This window comes from Poecile atricapillus, chromosome 5, assembly GCF_030490865.1.
Source record: "Poecile atricapillus isolate bPoeAtr1 chromosome 5, bPoeAtr1.hap1, whole genome shotgun sequence".
Taxonomy (NCBI): Eukaryota; Metazoa; Chordata; class Aves; order Passeriformes; family Paridae; genus Poecile; species Poecile atricapillus.
The window spans coordinates 31,855,228-31,879,329 of record NC_081253.1 but is presented as its reverse complement, the minus strand read 5'-3'; the positions used below and the strand labels follow the sequence as shown (position 1 = coordinate 31,879,329).

Below are 24,102 nucleotides of genomic sequence, written 5' to 3'. Positions count from 1 at the left end.
CAGGTATTAACAAAGCAATTAATGTGTAGCTTTAAACCTTTAATATACTAGAACCTATATAAAACCTAAAATACAGTAGAAAAACGCATTTTTCCTAGCGTTCAAAAGCTCAGAGCGCGCTGGGTTCTGCAGCAAACTCGACCCGCGCGCCCATCCTTCCAAAACCTGACAAGGTGCGTTCAGATCGAGTCACTTGTGAGGACTTTCAGGGCCCTTTCTCCCTCAGAAGGGAACCACGGCCATTACAAAGCAGATTTACAAAGCAGATTTACAAAGCAGATTTACGCAGCGTATTTAAGAAGCAGAGCGGCATTCCGCTCTCCTCACACCCCACCGCCTTTCCCGCCACTGACCGCCCCGCCCCGTGACGTCACGCCGTTCGTCCCACCCTCACCACGTACGCTTTGCCCCGCCCCTTTCGGTGACGTCCCGCGGCGCGCGCTGCCTGCCGGGAGGCGATTGGCCGGGCCGCGGCGCGTTCCCATCGTGCCCCGCGGGACCCGTTGCGCCTCCCCCGCGGTGGCGGCGCGGCCCGAGCCCGTCCCGGCCTCTCCCGGCCCTTCCCGGCCCGGCCCGAGCCCCCGCGGGAGCCGCCCCGCCCCGCCATGCCCCCCAAGAAGCAGCAGCAGCCGGCGGGGGGCAGCAAGAAGGCGGACCAGAAGAAGAAGGAGAAGATCATCGAGGTGAGGAGGCTCAGGCCGCCGCTCTCCCGCCGCGGCCTCTCGCTGGGCCCTGCCGCTCCCTGCGGCTTCCCGGCTGGAGCGGCCGAGGGAAGGATCGCAGAGCCGAAACCTCTCGGTTCCCGGGGAGACACTGCCTTCTCTACGCTTCTTGGAGCCAGCTGTAGCCGGAACATTGCCAGGCCCGAGCTGTGCTGGGCCTGAACGCGATCTGACAGCACTGCTGTGCAATCTTTCTCCTCGCCCTTTCTCCTCTTCGTCCTGGTGTCCTGTGTCCGTGTGTTCCCAGAGTCTGGCTCGCTGGGGTGTAGGTTTGTGCTTTTAGGGGTAGATGATCTCCAGAGATCCCTTCACACACTAATGATTGTTGTTTCTTCACTCAGATTTGCGGTGCGTTCTGTTACAATTTGACCCGTGTGACCAGATTGAAAAAATAACCTGCTAGAGGGATGTGTGTGTCTATGCTGTGTGTGTGAATTAATGCTGAGAGTACAGGCAGAATAGTTACAGAAATTTAAATATTTGCCCGAATTATTGGCATGAAAAATGCTGCTCAGGTGAAACAGCCGTGTAATGAGTGTGCTCCTTTATATCTGAAGTTGCAGATTGTTATTTCTGTGGTTTTTGGAAAGGTCAGGTTAGAGCAGTTGGTCTTGTATTCTCCTGGTGTTGTAGTTCCCGAGGTTCTTGCTGAATGCAGCTGCCCCAGAAAAAATCTGCTTTTTATTGCAAAGAAGTATAGCTGGAAGGGGAAAAGCTGGTATTGATTGATAACAATATTTTTTTATATATATCAAAGACACAGGGATTATATTTTCCATATTGTATTTACAGTGGAAATCAAACATGTAAGTGATAAATTTTCTTTCCCTACTAATCTCCTGTTAACAACAAGTAACAGAGAAACTGCTGTTCATAGGGAACATGTTTTAAGTAAAAGAGAATGATTCTGGAAAACTTGGAGCTGTTTATTTTGTAATTATTTTATAACGTACTTTTGGATTGTTAGGCCTTCCAAAACCATATTTGAACTGAGCTATTTTCACTGGATGAACGTCTGTTACTTTTTTCTTCAAGGATGAAAATGTTGGTATCAAATCAAAGGCATGCATAAGTGTTTAAGGCAGGTATTTCAGTTACAAAAAATAATTTCTGCCTCAGCTACTCATGTGAAAGTAAGCTGTTTTTTATTTTTGTTTTGTTTTTTTGTTAGAATTTTTTTATAGCTTTGGTATAGAAACTTTGCCTTAACAATAAAGCTGAAGATACAGAGGAAGTATTGGTTTAGGCAGTAAACAGAAACTTCAAGCAGTGGATTTTAGGAAGTAGAGACACCTGTCCAGACCTGATGTACAGCCTTAATTTCAAAAGACTTAATTTCAAATTAGTACAGTTAGAAAAGGAAAAGCTTTCAATACTAGAAAATAAAAAGTAATATGTCACATGTAGTAATACTCATCTATATCACATATATCACTTTCTATCTGAGTAGTTGAAGATAGAAGTAATGAGCGATTTCAGGTAGATAGAAGATAAACCAGCAGTAGTTATGGCTAATCAGTTGTCCTGTTTTCCTCAGATGTTCCTTGGGTAGTCTCCAAAAATATGTTGTCCTGTTGCCTTGACAGGCCTGAGGACACTGTGTGTCCACACTCACACTGATACCAGGGCACGAGGAGGTCTGGTGATAAAACCAAGAGCTCACACAAGGGCCACATTCAGGAGGTTCTGGTGACAAGCCACTTCTGAAGATGATATTTTATTTATATAGATATATATATTTTTTTTTTATTTTTTTTTGTCCATACCATTACTTGTGTTGCATGAGGAAATAATCTGTTTTACTTTTCGCCTGAGAGGAGTGGCAAGGATGTGGTTTCAGTTGTTTTGGTGGTTTGGGTTTGTTTGGGTTGTTTTTATTAATATGGCTGTGTTTATCTCTTGATTTAGGACAAAACATTTGGCCTAAAGAATAAAAAAGGTGCAAAGCAGCAGAAGTTTATCAAGGCTGTGACTCACCAGGTTAAATTTGGTCAGCAGAACCCACGTCAGGTAAGCATTTATTTGTGGACTGTTTTTCCCACTACATAGTCAAACCATCTTTCACTCTGTATACAAATGGTCAGGTACTGAAGGTACCTGAAGGTTGAGCTGTTCCTTGCCTCATGTGACTGGCACAGATCTAGCTAACAGTTGCCATGAAAAGCTTGTCTAGCTGTAAATTATGTACCTGTCTAAAGGTAGTACAGAGAATGGGGGTTTGCTGGTTTTTAGTTTTTTGGTTGGCTTTTGTTGTGAAAAAAGAGCTGCATCCCATCCAAACTCAACTAGTCAGGGTGAGTGTTTGACTCCATGGTATTGTGACAGTAGCATAATTCAGTTTTGGTATATCTGAAATGAAATTGTAGATACTGGCTGTCAGCAGAGTTCAGTTGCACCTTCTTTCTCTTTTTTTCTCTTTCATTCCCACTTTATTTGAGAAATAGTGAGCAGTTAAAATTACCAATAGTTACTAAAACTGGAATTGAAAGAAAATAAAATATAAAAACCTATATGTTCTCGTTATTCTACTTACAGAAGTATTTATTACAGTTTTAAGTGGATACAAGTCTATCAAGTCTCCATCTATTTGGCGAACTCTTTGGTCAAAAACCCTGAAATTCTGAGCCACTGTCTGCAACTTGGCTCTTCTGTATGATGAAATAAAATGAGATACAATGTTTACATTATACTCAGTCAAAAAGCATGGATTTAATGGAAATGATCCAGGTCTCTTATTCCTACAGTGCTAGGAGAGCTAGCTGTTAAATATTTACACAGCTTTCTGTTCTATGAATAAGCCTGTAAAATAATTACATTTGTATTAGCTCAGTTCATGATGTCATGATATGTTCCTTGTGTAACAAGGATGAACTAGCATGACAAGCTCAGCTTGCAGAGTAAAGTTGTTATTTGGGGCATTAAATCTAATTATTTTTTGGTTGTTGGAAAGATTCCTTGGTGTCACTTCAGAAACACTGGTGTTACTCAAACAGTTCTGAAACTTGTACATGAAATCCCTGGATCTGTGGCATGTGTACAAATACCAATATGTAAAATAGGCAGCCTAAAATAATGTTATTTCTCAAATGCTAGTAGCTATTGACTACTGGATGTCAGGACCAAATTTTTGAACCTGATTTTACCTCTCTTACCTTATAGAATAGCTTTCAGTTAGGATTGTCCCTGAGAAATAACTTCTTAAAGCAGTTTTCCTAGTGTCCTGGGATTAAAATGGAAATGCTACCAGAGTTTTAGCTTTGGTAGTGGGTTTTTTTAGGGTTTTTTTTACTCCTTTTTGGATTTGTTGTTGTTTCTTTGGTCTTTGTTTCTTTGATTTTGGGGGATTTTGTTTGGTTTTTGTTGGTTTGTTGGGTTTTTTTGAGACAAGCTTCGTCTTCAAGATTTTAGAGCTCTGAAGAGAAACAAAAGCATTCTTAAAGTACAACTTCCTGTACTTGACATATGTGGGTCTGCTTGTTATTTAAAATAGCATTTGTGAACTTTTAGTAGGAAAGCTAACCAAGCTGCTAATTCCTTTTTAAAACAATTTGGTGTATTTTTGCCAAAATCACCGTAAGAACAAAGCTCCTTTTTTAATGTTACACTGTATTTTAGAAAATAGTATCCTACCTGCTTGTTTGTGGTGTTAGTCTCACTGACTTGCTGTAAGGACAAGAGTCAAATAAACACAGAATCCATAAGGGTAAAGAAAATCTCTAAGATCTTTGAGTCCAGCCATTAACCCAGCACTGCCTGTTTACCACTAAACCATTTTCTCAAGTGCCACATCTACACATGTTGAACACTTCTAGGGATGGTGAGTCCACCAATGCTTGACCCACCCTTTCAGAGATGAAATGTTTCCTAAAACCTCATCTGAACATTGTCTGGGGTAACTTGAGACCATTGCCTCTTATCCTGTCACATGTTACCTTGAAAAAGAGATGGACCCCCACCTTGCTAAAACCACCATTCATATCTGATCTAAGAATGCTTCTCCCATGTCCTCTTTCATATGTTTTCATTCCACTTTGGTATAGACCACACCTGCTCTGTCTTACCCAAAAAAGGGTGAGGCAGAGTCAGGTATTTTTTTCCTTATAGATGCAATTTCCTTCCCTGGCTTGCCTTCCTGTCTTTAGTCCTTAATTAAGCAATGAAATATTCATATGTTCAGTTGATCCAAGTCGAAATAATGTACTAAAAGCACTTCCAACTTCTATGGACAGATGTTCTTTAATTTCTACTTGTATAGACCAGATGAAAGAGCAAAGCAGCGTGTAGGGGACTCAAGAGGCTTTTTTTGTGCAGATCTGGAGGTAGTTGCACTGCAAAAGAACGAGAAGTTTCAATGCCTCTCATTGGCTTTCCTACCTGTAAAGGTGCAGTAGGGGTCACTGTGGCACTAAAGGTACCTGCCAGCAACTCTCCTCTCTGGCAGATTTGCTGTCCCTCCTGTGGGACAGGTGCCCTGGTTTTGGCTGGCCCTGCAAAATCCCTGCCCTGGCATTTTGGCTTAGCTAGCTAAAAAACTACCTAAAAAGCAACCCACTGTTTCTGCTGCAGACAACATAGGCCATGAAAAAGAGTGCAGGGGAGCAAGTGCAGTTTCTGAAAACAAACTGTGCTTCTTTCCCCCCCTTCACTCTTAGAACCAGTCTTAAAGGTGCAGAATTTAATATCCAGCATAAACAGAGCAGACAGATGGGGATACAAGCATCATAAAGTCACTCTGCAGCACTAGGTCTGTGCCAGTAAAGGGCACCAGCTGCACTCACAAGAGCAGCAATTCTGAGCCTTCTAGGCTTCACAGGTTGTTTCATTCCTGCCCTTGTAAACTCATTTTGAGTGATTGGCTATTTTAATGTGCATTTTATGTGGAGTCCTAACATCCTGGTTTTATATTTATAGGCTGCTCAATCAGAGAGTGAGAAGAAATTAAAGAAAGAAGATAAGAAAAAGGAATTACAAGAATTAAATGAACTCTTCAAGCCTGTGGTTGCTGCACAGAAAATAAGCAAAGGTATGACTAAGTGATTTCTCTTCATTTATGTTTTCTTATTCATATAACTACTGAAGGTATAATAACCCTTCAAAAACACCCGTTGATATTTTAATGAAATAGACTATTTCCTCCTTCATCAGTGCACCAAGTATTTTGTCATGATTTGACATTGTTTTGGGAAGTCCCCTGGGCTCAGAAGATCATTTAAATACCAAAAGCTGCATTGATGTTGTCAGCACAGCTGAAGATACTTGGCTGTGTTCTGATTCATCAGATGCTTCTGGATATGTGGCATGATTCTGTGTGTGTGTGTCATGGTATTTGTTTAAAACAGCCTGTCTCCCCAGGGAAATGTGAACATCCAAACAAAGAATATAAGATCATATTGTTATTTGGCATAGCAGAAGACAGAACTGCAAATATGTTCCAGATACTGATATCTGACCTCATAATTAGCAGTGGCATTTGGTTTGGGTATCCCTTGAGGTTGGTTATTGAACAAACAAACTTTGTGATGTTACCAAGTTTTTACTTGCCAATCTTCTGGAGCATACATGCAGTAATTTTTGACAAAAGAAGTGTGATTTTCATATATTTAAAGCAAACCTGATATTTTCTTATTGTGGCACTGATCAGCAACAAAGGACACTTTTCTGTTTGTGACCTGCAACTTTCTGTATCAGTTTTCCTTAAGCAGTTTTTGACTTTGAGTTATTTCAGATTCTTAGATTACATTTTTAAACAGGTGTTGCTGTACATAGTGAAATCACTTTCAGTCAAACCAAAAGTGAAGCATCATGTGAAAAACTCAAGCCTAAAATCCTCCATGAGAACTAAATTAATACTGCAAGTAAAGTATTTCTGATTTAGTCATGTCTCATAAATACACTTAGACCTGCTTCTTTAATTTCTTTTCCTAATGAACTCCTATTGGTCAAATGATTCTTTAGTGGGATGATTTTTTCTTTAACTGTAGTTAGAGTGATTGGATAGCTCATACTAAAACAATAGCTCCTTATTTTGGGGTCTCTGATCAGCCATTTTCTTTCTATTATTGAAGGAGGAAAGAGGTTTGAGTGAGTGTGGGTTAAATTATTGTAATTTATTATAGTTTGGTGTTGATCTGTTGGGAAAAGGCTGACATCCAGAAGATGCTTTACTGTGTACTAGAGGCAAGAATAGCTTCATGTATAGGGAAGAAGTTGCACAGAATGAACTCTCTGATGTATTCTAATACACAAATTAATAATTTCCTCAGGCACACCATATTTCTCTAACTAGTTTAGTGGCAGCTCTGATACTTAACATAAATACCATGCAATAAAAGTAAATTTGTCATGTTCAGGACATGAATTATATACTTTCCATGAACACTTTAAATAACTTTTATTTTTAAAACGTATTTTCATTCCCTACATATCCTAGATAGAATTTCTAATGTATCACTTTTCCTTAAAATAGTATTAAAATACAAAAAACTTTCTTCACTCAGGTGCTGACCCAAAATCTGTAGTTTGTGCTTTCTTCAAGCAAGGACAGTGCACTAAAGGAGACAAGTGCAAGTTTTCTCATGATTTGTCATTGGAAAGGAAGTGTGAAAAGCGAAGTGTTTACATCGATGCAAGAGATGAAGACCTTGAAAAAGGTATAATAATTGTAGAAAGTTACTGCTAACCTATTCTGATTCTGAAACTGGAATTTTAAGATTAAGAGTTCTGTATTGTGGTTATCCTGAAGAGCAGTGACTAAGGCAACCCATCCCACTGTGTTCTGAGCAACACTGAAACTTTCTCCAAGTGTGCTCTCAAGTGTTCTTGGACTTCACCTAGAACAAGAAGTATGACCTACTGATAATGGTGGCTTTTCAGCTGTGCAGTGTCATGTATTCTGTCATACAAGTTGCAATTTGGAACAGTGTTTGACCTTTCTTGCAGTTGATGTTTCCCTCTTAAGCTCTGTAGAAGGGAGGTGCAAAAGGAGGAAGTGCAATGGGAGACCAGAGTTGCCTTCCAGAACTGCTACTACTGTTTGGCTAAACGTGTACACTTCTACATTTAGGGATACTTGGGAATCTGTGGCTTTCTCTCCCCAAATGACTTGTTGGCTTAGTACTCTGGATTTTACTTTTATTTAGCAGGGATTAAAAGATTTTATAGAACTTGTTTTTTTCACATTTCCTCATGTCTTAGTCTTTATTTGAATGTTAGCCTCTGTCATCCTAAACATGTCTGATGGGATTCCACAGATTCACTGCTAATGTTGTCATTGGTGATCTGCTTCTTTTGGCAGAACCTTCTTTTAACTTTAACACAGATAATTTGGTATTTTCTCTTTCAAGCCTCAAGTCAAATTAGCTGTATTTCTGGATGTTACCCTCCAACCTTCTCTTTTATTCAGTTGGCTTGTTTTTCTTCTTTTCCCTTGTCTGCACTCAGTTCTGTGCCGATGGAATGATACATTATTGAGCGTTTAACTGAGACATACTTTATGCATTTCAAAATTAAAATTCCTAGGGCTTTTGAGGTAATTGTCTTTTGAGTGGCATAGGAGAGTCTGAAAACAGTATTTTAAGAACCTGAATTTATTTTCCCTTCTATAAGCTACTTGAAATGTAAGAATTGCATATTAAAACTGTTACTGGGCAGAAAAGCAGCTTGCTGGCAATGTGTAGTATTTGGAATTTTTTGTGGAACCATCTGTTGTCTTTTTCTAGATACAATGGACAACTGGGATGAGAAGAAGCTGGAAGAAGTGGTGAACAAGAAGCATGGTGAGGCGGAAAAGAAAAAACCCAAAACCCAGATAGTATGTCTTCTTTTCCTTTTTATTTTATTTTATTTTTTTTTTAATCGAGCTGTACTGGAAGGAATTAAGTGCAGTGCAGTCATTAGATGTGTTCATCATTATGTAAAATCTAGAGTGGAATATTATAATGATAATAATATTCTGACAACTGGACTGATAGTATTTCTAGTAATATCTTTAAAAATTAAAAAACCAAAGCAAGAAAGAAAACTAAAACCCAACAGCTTTTTTCAGTCCATAAAATGTTTTCTCATGTACATTACAAATGGATAGTAGGTGAAGTGCTTTATAGAAATGCTCGAGGTTTCACCAGTATATCTAATGCATCCTAATTGCTTAAAAAGTCCAAGTATTGTGATTAGTGAAGTCTGTTAATGCAGTGAATATGATAGATATATATATATATATATATATATAGACTTATCTATGTACTGGGTAACATATAAGCATTATAAGATTTTAAATTTTCTCCTAATTTATGAATTGAGGGTAATTTGTAATTCCTGGGCCCTAAGCTTAACAATATTTTTCAGTTCTGCACTAAATGCAATAGTGGGTTCATCTCTTTTTCATTCTTTGGAACTGTTCCACCTAATTTTCAATACCAAGTAATTAAATAGTCTATTGATACCACCTCAATTTGCAACAGTTAACCATTGCTGTGGCTAAATATAAACTATGAATTGCTTGTTAAAGGTCCTAGAATGGCATCTTTCCCTCAGCATCCAGAGCTGCAAGGTTTAACATGTGAGGCAGATGCAATTTCTGTTGTTTAAAAGTGCATTAATGTTGGTGAGCAGAAAGAGGTGTGCTGCTGGTTTCACAGGAGTGCAGGGTTGGCAGTCTTCTGTCATTTGTCTTTCTCAGTTGGGATCATATTGAGGGAGAAAAAGTTAAACATGAGTCTTAGATACTCAGTTGCACTTGTCTACTCTTTTTAGTAGCAATGCATTTCACATGTTCCTTTTGTTCTGAGCACAGCTGACTGGGATTTACTGAACTTCTGCCATGGGGTGTAAAATACTGGGCATGAAAAGGGGACCCGGTGCTAACAACAACCATTGCTTTTATACAGGTCTGCAAATACTTCCTTGATGCTATTGAAAACAACAAATATGGATGGTTTTGGGTCTGTCCGGGTGGAGGAGACAACTGTATGTATCGCCATGCCCTCCCTCCAGGCTTTGTATTAAAAAAAGACAAAAAGAAAGAGGAAAAGCAAGATGAAATTTCATTAGAAGATCTAATAGAAAAAGAGGTAAAGTTGTCAGACAGGTACCTTTTGGTGGTAGTTGTTTTCATTCCTCTGAAGAGGCACATAAAGGAATTGCTAATGTATGATAAAAAACTATTAGATGATTTTAGAGCTTTATGAGCTAGGGCAAAGGATGCATAGCATTGATTCATGCTTTTTGTTTAGAAACTATTACCTAGTGAATAGAATTAACTATAGCTGCATACTAAGTGCAGCTGTTGCTTACCCATTTTAGGAGGCTTCTATTTCTTAATTTAATTTCTCATTTGTCCATTACAACTGTTTCTCTGGCTTTTCTCATCTCACTGTCTCCTTAGTTCTCCCTTAACTCTCTAATGAGGCAACAACACAAAGAGCACAAGGCCTTCTGAAGGTGTTACTGCTCTGCTTCTTTCTGTCACCATTGCTTGGCACTGCCACTTTGAGCAGAGCTCAGCTCTTGTCTTTCCTTTTTTTCCTCCTCCACTTTTCCTGTTGATGTTCATGCCAGCTCATCTCACTAACTGGAAAATGGCATGTTAAGTCAAATGTTAAGAAGATGATGCATGTTTAACAGCCTAAGAGTCAAGAGGGAATTGGAAAGAAATGTTTTCAATTAGTTTCTGGAAAAGAGTAATTAAATATCCAATTTGTTACAGACTTTGGAAAGAGTTTCTAGCATTAATCATTCTCCTTCCTTGACAGCGTGCTGCCTTAGGACCAAATGTTACCAAAATTACTCTAGAGTGTTTTATTGCATGGAAGAGAAGAAAAAGACAAGAAAAAATTGATAAGGCCGAACAAGATATGGAGAGGAGGAAAGCAGATTTTAAAGCTGGCAAAGCATTGGTGGTAAGTTTTACAATTCTTAATGTAAGAAGAGCAAGTAAATAAAGTTTTGTGAAGAGGTAACTGGCCTGAGATTGGTTTGCTTGTTGTGTGTCATGTTCTTTTTTGTGGTTTATTGGTAGGTTTTTTTGTAAGCAGTGTAAATTCCATGAAGTGATAACTGAAGGTTTCTTTTGCTGTGAATAGATTAGTGGACGTGAAGTATTTGAGTTCCGGCCAGAGTTGGTTGATGCAGATGATGAGGAAGCAGATGACACCCATTATGTTCAAGGAGCAGGAGATGATGATGAGGTAAAGGAAACAGGATTAAATCAAGGAATATTTCAATTGTATTCAAGTTTGAAAAATTTCAGTTTGAAAGCCCTTACAATGAAATGAATAACCTTTGTTCTTAATAATGCCACAGAGTATATTTTATCAGAAGGTTGCTGTTGGAGGTGACAAATGTAGAAATTTTGCAGAAGTGAGGATTTTTGTGGAAAAACAATTAATGCAGAATATCTTGGTTTATTTTCCAGGTGGAGGACCCTGTGTGTATAAATGATGTAGATTTGAACCTGTATGTCCCCAAGGCAGTAGAAGAGACTGGTATTACAGTGGCTAGTCCAGAGCGGTTCAGCACATACACTTCAGTAGAAAAAGATGGTAAGTTACTCTCTTTTCCAACCTGTTTTCATGGTTGATTATCCAGACTTGCATAATAACCAGGTACATACAATTTGGCCAATATAACTCTGTGAATTTCAAATAAAATAGCTTCTTCATAGTTTTAAAATTTGAAAGCATGTTTAGTAGGATTGCGAATTCAATTGGTGATTGAGAAACTTGTGACACTGAAATGCCTAAGAATTTTGTTTATTTTCAGATAATAAATTAAGTGAAGCTTCTGGTGGTGATATAAACAACAGCGAGCAAAATGATTTAGACGAAGATAATGATGGAGACGGGGAATTGGAAAATGGAGTAATTGATGCAGTTCCAGTTGATGAAAATCTCTTTACTGGAGAGGACTTGGATGAACTAGAGGAAGAACTAAACACTCTTGATTTAGAAGAATGAACTAAAAAGCTCCAGTGAGGAATTAAACCTATGTGGCAAAGTGAAAACTGACTACATTTTTTCTCCTTTTTGAATAGAATTCTTAAACAAGATGTTTATGGTTATGCAGCTGAATATGATGGGCACGTGATATACCAGGAATGTTTTACTTCAATCTCATCTACTCCAGTCTTGACTATGCTCACAGTAAAACGTTCAGAGTAGTTCAGAATTACCCGACAGCTGAATTTGCAGACAGTGAGATTATAACTTTCAGCTAAGAGTAGGAAGTGTTACTGCTTTGCCAGTATGCAAGTGGGCAATTTGACATCAGGTACAGTACAAAAATCCAAGTATACATTCTTCACAAAAACTGCATTTTTTTTAGTGATTGTGTTGATTTAGAAACTGCCTGAAGTCGTTTCTAGGCAGGATACTCTAATGGAGCTGATGCAGATTATGCTTCTTTAAGTGGTGATTAGCTTTATTTGATCAGCTGGATACTGAAGATTGTGAACTGATACTTCATACAATACAGTATGGTGCCCTCTGTTTAAAATGTTTTAAACTTTCCCAACACCTTTTGCCAATAAATCTGTAAATAAAAGTTATCAACTTTAAAATACCTGTGTTGATTTTTCTCTGCTAAGTTAGGATATCATACCAAACTGTTAAGAGCTGGATTTTCCAATAGAGTGGTAGATGTTTTTCTCTGCAGTCTTGATACAGAAGTGATGATGTTGGCTTCAGTTAAATTTGGGCTACCTGCAATTACAATTTTTTTGTCTACTCTTGATGCAATGTAAAATTCAGCAGCCAGCTTTTCTCCCTTACTGTTCTTATTCCCTGCCCACCCATTAACTGATGTAATACCTGCTGTACATCACTGACTGCTTTTCCAGTCTCATTCTCTCCCCACTGTCTTCTGTGGATTAGCAAAGACTTGAGGCTCTGCAGAGCAGGGATGTTACAGTCCAAAACATGCTTGTCATCCCTTTGGTGTCCTCTAAACAACAGGAAGTTGTACAGGGGTGAGTTGCCTCAGGCGCTGTACCCTGCAGACTGCACTTAATTCAGGTCAGTGTGTCCTTTTCCAATGGATTGAGTGTCTGCCATAAAGATTTCTCAGCAGTGGTGCTTTTCCAGGCAGCTGTGGGCAGCACCTCCTCGCCATACTACCCGTGGTGTCTGCCACAGAGCTGCTGTACTAATGATACCCTTTGTATCGATTTTTCTAAAGCTCTTAAATCGCTGCTTCCAGACCAGTGAGAGTTACGGCATTGTCAGTGAGCTTTCCCAAACTGTGTTTGGGTGGTAATATTAGCTTTACTGGTTATTTCTGGCACTGCTGAATTGACTCTTGTATCATGAATGCTGTTTCTAAAATAGCAGACTTGGAACTTTTGGCCTTTTTTGGGATCTTTGTGGAATTTGTTTTTTCCTGTAGGAGCAAGAAGCAGTGCTTGGGAGAAAGAGGCCTACTGAAATTGACTTCTAAATGTAAGTGTTTAAGGAAAAGCTGCTCTATCAGATATAAATATTTATTTATGCAGATTTTTCTCCTGTGGCCATAAATAAACAGAGTTGATGGATTATGGTATTATACTGGCCAGGATACCTGGCTATCAGGACACTTAAGAATGCAGTTCATTTGAATGTATGTTGCATAATTTTTCAAAGTTGTATATTTTAAATGGGAATAAAAGTAATTTAATCATTATCAAGGATGAAAATGGCTTTCTATGTTTTGTGTCTTAGGGGTTGGTTTATTGTATATAATACTCATTTTGCTAATACTTACCTGTTACACTGATGTAAGTAGCTTAAATCTTTGCCAACATTTTGTTCATGTTGCTTGAATTTTACAGTGGAAGAATGTCAGAATGACTCATTAATTTCAGATAATGAAACACTGATCCATGGGCAGAAAGTACCTGTGTGCCCTTTTGGGTCTAAAAGGATAGTTGTGATGCACAACTCCTTTGTACAGGTGTCATTTAATCACTCAGTCACCTTGCATAGACTGAAATCCATTGAACATCTGTAAGTTAGCTGAAGAAAACCTGATTTTCCTAGGCACATGGGCAGGAAACAATAGCTGGCTGTCTCTGTTTGGTTTTCACTCTTTTTCCTCTCCACTTACTCTGGCACAGCTCCTGGCTGGCCTTGCTCTGCCCAGATTTCCAACCATGAAAGCAGGGTGACTGCTCTTCAGGAGCCCTTTGTCAGGGGAGCATTCAGCCTTCTGAGGGTGGGGAACAGTATGCTGCTGCATGTTCCTCCTGCTTTTATATGGGCTACTAAAAGTTCTTAATCTTCTCCTTTAAAGAACCTTGGATTTGTGGCTCACAGGGTTTCAGTCAATAAATGTTCAATTGAAAATGAATGCAAAGACGTTGCTTGGGGTAGATAAAATATTAATGTTCAGGAAATGAGCAGTGTGACAGAAGGGAGTTCACTCGGATGTGATGTCACTAAGTTGTTCTTACTGATGCACATTCCCTGAAATTATTCTGATAAAAAGTCAGTGAGTCACTTCTGGAAGAATGAGATATAATCTCAATCCATAAATAATGATATCTTCAGTGACTGTCTAGCCTGTATGGGTCAAGAATACAATATTTCACTGTTAAAAGAGCAGGCAGGCTCAGTTCAGGACACTTGCAAGGTTGAGAACAGGCTGTGAAGCTTCATAAACCAGGTGAGAAACACCTTTGCAATGAACTTGGTTTCTAGCCCTTGCAGCCTGGGCCAGTGTTTGTATCACCTTGTTTTCCTCCTAACTTACATGAGTGCTGTGTGCTGCACAACTGCAGCTGTGGCCTGAGCAGATCTTGGGGGAACACACTCATGTAACACTGCCTTGAAAACACCTTTGCTACTGAACAGAACCAGTTAAAGGTGCTGCAGTAAACCCATGTCTTTGCTTCCAGGTATTTGCTGTTGTGGGAGTAGAGCATTGGTTGGTTTTAAATTTTGGTGCATATTAAAATCCCCTTTCAGTCACACACACAAACTGCTTGAACTGCTGAAACTGGCTAGCTGTAAATTCTTTGAAGTTATGGGAGTTTTTTAAAGCCTGTGTGATTGAATTTTATGCTTGCCACTCACAGCTTTGTTATTCACAGCTTCCTACTTTTTTTTGTAATGAACAGTTCACAAAGGCTGGAAAAAAATTAAAATTAACTGTCAAAACTGACCTTAAATATTACATTATCTATGAGTTGCTTGTAATAGAAGTGTTGCCATTTCTTAATGGAAAGTGCTCCCCAACTGTTTTTATCAAGAGGAGGTTTTATTACTGATAGAACTTTGGACCAAGCAGTGGTACTTACCTTGGCAATTTGGTATTCTCATAATTGATTGTGTTTGTTTAGTTGGTTACAGAAAGAATGTACACATACAAATCAGTATGTTTTTATTCATGTTTTCTTTCACAGTTTAGTTGGATGTGGAATAACAGCTTTTAAAAACTTACGTTCTGAGTGCTGAGTTCAAGACATTCTGAATGCTGAATTCTAATTCTTCTGCAATGCTGATGCCCCTTTTAAAAATTACCTGAATATAGTAAGTAATGCAGGCTTCATTTTGGTAAGCTTATATATCTTGCAAATAACATAGTTGGAGGTTTCATAAACATCATTTGTTACTCCTCTCCCATATGCTGCTTTGTAATAACTTACTGAAACTGCAGAGTGCTCAAGCAACTACACTAAAATTCTTACAAGGTTGGGTCTTTGTATTCCTCACAGTGAAATTATTACAGCCCTGAGCTGAGAGGAAGGGATTGTTCTGGTATGCAAAAATCACATACATATTCACCTGAAGTGTCTCAGGAGAAATAATCCCTTGAATAAAATGAATAAGAATTGGAACAGAATTGGAAAAATGAGATGTGGGAAAGCCAGAGGAGCTGCAAAAACCCATGTGACAGCAGCTGCACTGCATCAGACAAGAGACCATTTATGATATTCCCAAAAAGAGACATCTGAGGAACAAAGAGGTAGGAGAAGGACAAGCCTGTGCACTGCTCAGGAGCGCTTCTCTTGCGGAGCTTCCAACAATTCTTAATCTACAACATTTCCACTCCTAGATGGAGCCTGTGGTGCCTGTCTCTTGAGTGTACATTCCCTCTTTCTCTCCTGAATCCCTCAACTTTATAACCAACTTTTGGAAACTCAGGAGTTCCACACCTCTGCTACATCTTTTTTGGAGCATGACTCCTGCTAGCTTCCTTCTTCCAGGAAGTCATATCCTGTGCCTGCCTTTGCTTTGACTTAATGCCAAATAGAGAAAAGGGGTGTGAATAGAGACACTGATGTCTTTCAGTTGTGAAGAACACAATAACTTGATGTACTTCAATGCTAGAAACTTCCAAAATTAAAAGCTTTCTCATGACATGCTTGATTTTTTGCTATAAGTGGGCTTCTAATAAGCAGAATCTTTTGTGAAGCAAATGCTTCATGAATGAAGCATTTGAATGAAGTCTTTGTTTCTGGTTAGGTACCAGGTGTGTTTGGGGGGGCTGTGATCACCTTAAGTGCTTTTACTGTGATATCTGCCCATCACCCTTCTCTTTTTCCCCCACACTGGTATTGCAGGCTTAGAACTGACCTTGGCTTAGCCTGTCACATTTACTTCTTCCTTTCAATGCATGCTCTGTCTTTTTACAGAGAGCAGCTGTTGCTGGTGTTAGCAATAAGGCCAAGATGTTTTATTCATTTATGATGTTACAGCCCTAATATGTGACCACAATAGGCTCCTTCATAGCACATTATTGAAATGAATGCCAAAAATAATCAGTTCTTTCAATCATAAAATAGCAGCAGCAGCATCTCATCTGTGTTTAGGGAAAGAGACCTTGGAGGTAATCTCTTTATCTTACATTTGTGGTTGAAAATGTAATGTTGTAATACATTTGGACCTAAATTTGAGTGAGGCTGGCTTAAAACTTAGAGGTGTTCCCCGAGTTACCCAGTCAGACTTCAAGACTGAGACAGGTTCCTAAATCAAGAAAGAAACAATGGAAAAGAAAGCATCACAGCTTTTAGAAAAGGAAAAAAGCAGTAGCAATCCTGAAGGAAAGAGGTGAGCAAATTACTGTTGAAGGTTCCCAGAGCAAAACAATGTTGTTTGTACCATCAGCCATTAGGGAAATGTGTTCTATGGAGGCTGCATCCTTGGGCCTATGCTTGAATTAAACTGTCTACCAGCACACAGTATGGGTGTAGCACATCTCTTGCAGGAAATCAGCTTGTAACTTATATTTTTCAGGCCTCTATAATACATTTTGACAGGATTGCTGTAAGGGTCTCACTGTTGTGAACTATTTCCTTGAATAAGCACCTGGGAGGTGTCAGAGCTGCACTTGGTCGCTACTATCAGCCCTACACCATGAGCTCTTCAGTCCTTTCCTTGTCAGTAGAAGGAGTCTGTGTTCTGTACATGGCAGTTCCCACACGGTGCCTTCCACACAGAAACACCAACTTACAGTTGTGCACAACAGTTGTTGTGTATGAATAATTGCCCATTCTTTGTATGGGCAGCTGAGAGAAGTGGAATGAGGAATCTTCCCCCAAGAAGGCAAGAAGGGAAAACTTCAATGTGCTCTTTATTCAGGGCATGGAAGTGTCTGTAGTTTCCACCGCTGGTAACTGTTGTCAGCTTTAACTTCTGTTTGATAGATGCAGAAATAGTTCTTTCACCAGCAGCACCCAGCTGGGACTCAATAGGAGTGACTCCAGCAATGGCAGGCCAATGGCTTAGAAGCAAATGGTGCAATTTCGAGAGCAAACCAGATCCACACCAAACACTCCCACCCCTGACTCCCCTGGCCAAACCCTCTGCTAGAATGGATTAAGGTCTGATTATGTGTTGGTCTATGTTTAGTTTTATTCCTTGTGGGAAATATTTGTTATTTTACTCAACAATGGTATAGTCACCAGTACAATGTTTTATAGATAAGGATATGCTTTGGTTTAATATTAATGCCAGACAGGAAGAATTCCTTGGACATGGAGGATCAAAATATAATAACTTCAAGGTAAGGGTGAGTTGGAGTTCTTCAGGGAGAAAGGGGCATTTCTGCTTAGGGAGGAGGGAGGAAGTTTGAGCTCTGGACCATTGTGTAAGATGGTAATGTGTCTTCCAGAGGCAGGAGCTGGTGTATCAATGTGGAGAATGCCTGGGCTCAAACACTTGAAATGCTTCTCGAGACACAAGGGGAAGGAAATACCTCTTTCAGTGTCAGTTCATGTTATTATCATCTTTTACTGCTTTAGTATTTGAGTAAAAGAATATTCAGAGTATTGGATAGAAAGGAACTTGTCTCTACTTCATTCCTCCACTGCCTTTCAATCCTACTTGCTCTGCATCCTGTTACTGTTTTGTTATCTAAGTCTTCAACACATTTAAAGTCTGAGCTTGTTACTAAGCACAGAGGAGCCTGAAGAATTATTCCTTTCCCAGGGAACTTGAACGTTTTAAACTTGTTTTTGTTCCAAATCTTTCAGCAGGAATGTGGAAGCATTACTGTAATACAGGAGCACTGGAGGACAGATGCTAAAATGCAGATGTGGCATTATGTGCCTGGAATGATCAGTTAAAAAGCCAACACGACTGCTCTGTGAGTCAGAGCCTTGTTAGATTCCTTTGAAAATGCACGATGAAAAAATCATGGAAAAGAATCAGAAAAAAATAGGAAGTTTGGGGGAAAGATTCAAAAGTTGGGCATAAGAAGCTGTCATTTGTACTAAATAGCAGTTGGTTTGCACTAAACACAGGGATAACAATATCTCGGGGATACAACAGTGGTCTCTGGTATTTCTGTATAACTAGAAGCAGTCAAGAATGTAAGGAACCTAGGAAATGCCTCTTGTCATCTGGAAATTTTCCATAAATGGAAATAAACTAGAAAGTGACCCGTCTTCTGTGCCTATAGAGCCTGTGTGTGGGGAAGTGCTCTGTTTCTCTTTGTCTCAGCATTATACTGCTCCACAAGAATTGCTGCCAGACATAGGCACTTCCACTTTCTAAATAAAACCTGTGTGCGCGCTTGCCGTGGATGATTGTCTCAGCAGAAAATAAAAGTACTTAAAATAGTTTGAAAACAGTAGCAGGCAAAAGAAGGAAAAGGTTCTTAGGGAGAGTAAGGTATAAACTAAGAATAAGATGATGGCAGAATAAATAAATCTCTTCCTCACCTTCAGGGAACTGCATAAAAGCAGTGTGTTCTAGAGGGCTTTGTGAATGTAAAAAGGTAGAGTTAAAATTCATGGCATCCAGCAAGCACTGGATTCCAGGAAAGAAAAAAAGAAGTGGAGGAGATAGTGATGAGGAGATAGGAGGGATGATTCTTTGTTTAATCAAGTGTACTGTTAGCACTCTGGTATTAATTGTGACTGTTGTGCATTTACAAGCTTTGCTGGATACAGGCAGAAGGGTGGATTAGGGAGAAGTACAGGTCCAGGTGCAGTTCTGTGTGATGGAATTGGCCTAAAAAGGAGCAATCACTGCAGGAGTAACTCACATGGGAGCTGGAGCTCTCCATCTCATGGGCTGCACAGCTGCTGTGTCAGGACAGACATTTCAGTGATGGGAGAAGCAGAAGTACAGGACTTTCATACCCAATAGACATATTCCACATGAGACAAGTCCACAGCCCTTTGATTTCAATGTTTCATCTCTTTTCCCACTCTAGGAGCAGAAGGCCAATTCCATCACACTCTCTAGATTAGCAAATTCTCCCCATCCCCTTCTAAAAAGCTTTCCTGAGACCTTTCCCACCAGAAGACCCAGGAGCCCCATATCTCCATGGCTCATTCCTAGGAAATCTTGTCACTGTGATTATCTAAGGGCACTGCACTACTGGGGATAGGTGTGGTGACTTCCCAGGGTTTTCCCTCGGAGAGGGTTCCCACACCCTCTTCCTTAGCAGAGCAGGGTGGTATTTAGCTTTTTGTCTCTGTTACATCTTCTATATGCACACATATTTTGAAAACATTTTCAGAGAGATGATACAGAGAATATTATAGAGCTTGTTGTTTGGGTTTTTTCCTGATCCCTTTCTCCCTCATTACATTATTTCCTGTCAAACCTTTTCTTTAGGGGGAAAGTACTCTTTAAAAATATCTTTTAAATATATCTAAGTCTTTGGGACTGTTACTGAGTGGCATCTGAGTATATTTGTTTGCTAATCTGGTGAAGTGCTTTGTGAAGCAAAAACTGAGTCACATGTGGTTTATAATGACCAACTTTGTCAGACTGAAGAAATGTAAATCTTTGGGTAAATCAAGCAGTGCTGTCCCTGAATTTGATGCTATGAAATCCTAATGTAAAAGAAAAGGCCTGGTGAGTAATGAGCACTCTATAAAACATGAAAAGGGTATTGCAGAAAGACTTTGACTAACACTGGAGTAATACAGGCATCAGTATTGAACAAATCAGAAAAAAAACCCAACTGGTACAGCTCACTTCCTTTTGAACAGGGAGATTTCAGACCCTGTGTTAGGAGCTGGTTTAACAAATGTAGCCATACCCTTGTTGTCCTAGTGAAAACATTGCTCCATAGCCCAAGGCTAAGGACAGCTTTTGCTAACAAACAAATGAGATTTGGCTGATATGAATTGCTCATAGGAGCAATACAGCAAATCAAGCCTAAACATCTCTAGTTGTTTCCTCGTGTTTCACCACTTAATGCTTTCACAGTTTTCAGATGTAATGTTTTATTTTCCCCAATGGATATCAAAGATAATATTAAACAAAACAGAAATAAAAAGGCACAAACTGACCAAAGCAAACTAATATGTGAAGTCCATTTTTTACTTTGTATTCTACTGCCTTGTTAGAAAATGAGTTAGTTCTTAAAAGATCTGTTCAGAGTAGCTAAGCCTCGTGAAAAGTCCAAGTGTCTGGATGGCAGGAGAGCAAAATAGTTACTAAAACTCTCACATTGATGAAGACTTTTCTGGGAGACTAATAGTAGTCTCAATGAACAAATGAGTGGTGATCCTTTCTTTGCTCCAGATATTCATTCTGCTGGTACTGTAAAGCACTGAATCCACTTAGAGGCTGAAGTTCACTGCTTACACACAGGACCTTCTGCTGACCCTTTGAAGTAGGATCACAGTGGTTTTGCACATTTGTAGTTTCTACTGAATTGTGGCACTTTGTCCATTTCTTGCTGCTGTTTTTCAGGGCAGGAGGTGGATACTCAAAGGCAAAGCATTCTGAAATACTCTGTTACAGGCTGGACACTCAGGAATAGCAAAAAAATAACACCTGCCTACCAAAAGTGCTTTGCATCTTACAAAGTTTTATTCAGCTGCATAACAGCTTGTTGTCTGAGTAAAAATTAACAAGACAAATAACAGAAATATGAGTTTGATCTGTTGGATAGAGTCTCTAGACTCCATCAGTTCCAAAATAATTGTATTCTGTTTTGAATACAGACAAAAAGTTTGGTGTCTTAGAAGGAATCCGAGTGCTGCCCATTTCTTAGTTGTTGATTTTCACCCCTGGATATCTGTTGATTACCTCTGGATATCTTAGCCTGAGAACTGAAAGCTACAGGTAACAAGTAAATATAGAAACATGGAATTAATTTGTTTGCCTTATGTAATATGATCTTACTGCCTGTTTCTTATCTATTTGTTAGTCATGCTGAGAACTAAACCAACTAGGAAAGAAAAATCACATCCTCACTGGAAGGATGTTTGCTGCTCTACATAAACAGCAAGGTCTGGTTTTGGCTTTCACTCCTCTGTTCAGGATTCTGCCAGACTGGGTAGCTCAATGCAAACAATGGAATCAATCACTTGGCTTATCCTGCAACAGAAAGCACTTTCTCTCATTTACAGTAAGATTGGCTTTGATTAGAAGTGTATCCCAAGCCTGTACACTTCGAAAGGAATGATGGATTTGTCCTTTCAAACAAGCTGTGGGTCTGCTGGTAGATAAAACTAGCACTGAGAGATAGAAGAAACAATGGGAAGGATTCTACTGATTGATGAATGGAAAAAAAAGATATTTGCCTTTACAAGCAAACTGTATGTTTGTTGATAAATGAAATTAGATATTGAAAGATGAAAGAAACAATGGGGAAAAAACATAAATTCCATAAGAATTAAAAATTAAGAGGGAGTGTTATGCATTAGAGAGGAATCTTAGGTATCAGGCGTTCTGGGAAGTCTGTATCTCTCAAGTACCTCAGACAATGGGGAAAGAGAGAGGGACATGCAGCCAGGAAATTAGGATAAAAATGAGATTGCATCCTCCAAAAATTGGAGAGACTCCAGGGGAATGCCCCATGGCCTCTCCCTTTATTTGAATAAAGTAAAAGGACTCCTCTGTCTCCTTTTTGGGCATAAACCTCTGGTGTTTGTGGATTCATTTCCCTGCCAACTTCATTTTCTTTTCCCAGGTGGAGGCTGGGGGCTGTGATGCCATGCAGGGAGCTGTGGGGCTGTCTCTAGACTGATGGACTCTGTGCTGTGAGCTGGGGCCAGCCAGCAGCGCTGCTGCCTGCAGCCAGTGACTCCATCCCTGGGAGAGGAGAGGAAAGGAGAGGGTGCCCGGTGCTGAGTCAGGGAAACGAGAGGCAGCCTCACTTGTACAGCCCAGACATGGGGAGCAGACAGACAGACAGACAGGCACGGAACAGCTGCCACACAGTCGGCTGGAAGGGAGGAAAGGGTTTGACAAGAGATTCCCATCAGATGAGTAACCCCTGACTCTGTGCTGCTCCTATGGCCTGGCTTTGCAATTTCCAGCAACAAGCAGAAGTGCTGCACAGCCAGTCTCTGATCCTTTGGTAAAAAAATTGTAGCATCTTAAAGACAATTTATCCTTCACTCCTTGTGTGACATTATACAATCAAGAAGAGAAAATAAATCCTCCTTTTCCCTAAGTTACCAACTTACTGATCAAAGTACTCATAAACCAAGCTTTTCGTTTATTGCCCATCTAGAGTTTGGGAACTTATTAACTCACCTGCAGTTTTGCTTTGATCAGGTCTGTAGTACAAAAGCTCTGAGCTAAGTCAGTAAATAACAGTAAAAGTAATGTGAGGTTTGTGTTTGGTTGGATGGCTTTTTTTTTGTTTTTTTAACCTGTTGAGGAGGCAGCAAAGTCAGAAAAATTAGCAACAGGTATCAAGTTTATGTATAGGAACTCCCCTTCTGAAAAAAACAGAATTTCTGAGGTGGCTTCCTGAAGAAATGTTAATTAATTAATAGCAAAAGCAAGTCAGTGGAACACAAGAATAGCTGGTGGCTCTTTGGGTTTTCTTCTGCTTATTGCAGAAATGTTTTTATTTTGGGATTCCCATTAGACTAAATTAGTCCCTTGGTAAATATGGAGTATTTTTATCTTTTATTTAGGGCTTGAAACACCAGTATTTGTTCTGTTGCTTTTTATCATGCTCGCATGAAGAAAGCAAGAAGTTTAGACTTTCGGTGGCAATAAACTCCAGTCCTGTTATGTTGTACAAATTAATATTCTGAATTAATATGATTTATTTTCTCTTTGTAGGTGTTCAGGTGTTTTCTTTTAGCTGAGACACTGACCTCTGTTTACCTGAGGTGCTGAACTCTGATGTTGGCTGAGGAGGACAAGGCTAGGACGGGTTTGACTGAGCCAGATGATAGTGCTAAAATGTTATTAGTGAGAGATGATACAAGAGCTACAAACTGCAACTGAAGAGATTGGAGCTGCGCTGGATGTTTCTTCCCCAGGTGGGTATTGGAAGGGTGCAACAGTAACAGAGATCTCCATCAGGGAGGATTTTCAGATTCACTCTTCCTAGCCTTGCCCCTGCTGCTGGGCATTCCTGTGGCTGGGGAGACGCTGAGACCCTGGGATTTAAAATTACTTCATTTAATAGTATATGTGTTTGAAAATCAGGGTTGTTTTTTTTTTCCTCCATGGCTGGGTCCACACTGGCACTCCCTTCACTCTTTGATTAACAGCTTTCCTGAAAGACTTGTTCAGAAACTAAATTGACCCTCTTCAAATTTCTAGCACTCCTTCATAGGATGGTACAATGGTTTGAGATGAAGGGACCTTAAAGACCATCTCATTCCACCCCCTGCCATGGGCAGAGACACTTTCTACTAGACCAGGCTGCTGCAATCTCCTTCCAAGTTGGCCCTGAACATTTCCAGGGATGGGGCAGCCAGAGCTTCTCTGGGCAACCTGGGCTTCACCACCGTCACAAGGAAGAACCTCCTTGGCCTTCCTGCAGCCTTCGGGCAGAGATAAGAGTGGGATGCCTGGAGCTGGGGCAGTTCCGGGGCCGGGGTCCGGCGGCCGCCGCCGCGCAGCCCCAGCCCCGGGCGGTGCCGGGCGCTCCCTGCCTGCTCCCGGCGGAAGAGAGCGGCGGCCCGGGCTCGGATCGGCCAGGGCCCGCCCCCGGCACCACATGATGCCGCCTCTCCTTCCTGCCGCCCCCG

At 40.1% G+C, this 24,102-nt stretch overlaps 1 protein-coding gene across 1 annotated transcript; it reads left to right on the top strand.

The window, feature by feature from the left end:
- Positions 1 to 480: 480 nt before the first annotated feature.
- Positions 481 to 13,373, top strand: ZC3H15 (zinc finger CCCH-type containing 15). The gene is made up of 10 exons (XM_058840123.1): positions 481 to 683; positions 2,631 to 2,732; positions 5,634 to 5,745; positions 7,220 to 7,372; positions 8,441 to 8,532; positions 9,608 to 9,790; positions 10,472 to 10,618; positions 10,802 to 10,906; positions 11,134 to 11,260; positions 11,481 to 13,373. Exons 1-10 carry the CDS (start codon positions 606 to 608, stop codon positions 11,672 to 11,674), a joined length of 1,293 nt encoding a protein of 430 aa, XP_058696106.1. The 5' UTR covers positions 481 to 605; the 3' UTR covers positions 11,675 to 13,373.
- The last annotated feature ends 10,729 nt before the right edge of the window (positions 13,374 to 24,102 follow it).

Excerpts from the sequence above, each read along its gene's own strand:
- ZC3H15 (XM_058840123.1), top strand. The coding sequence starts at position 606 with ATGCCCCCCAAGAAGCAGCAGCAGCCGGCGGGGGGCAGCAAGAAGGCG. Across the intron at positions 10,619-10,801 it reads AAGCTGGCAAAGCATTGGTG|ATTAGTGGACGTGAAGTATT; the intron begins GTAAGTTTTACA and ends TGCTGTGAATAG. Across the intron at positions 10,907-11,133 it reads GAGCAGGAGATGATGATGAG|GTGGAGGACCCTGTGTGTAT; the intron begins GTAAAGGAAACA and ends TTTATTTTCCAG.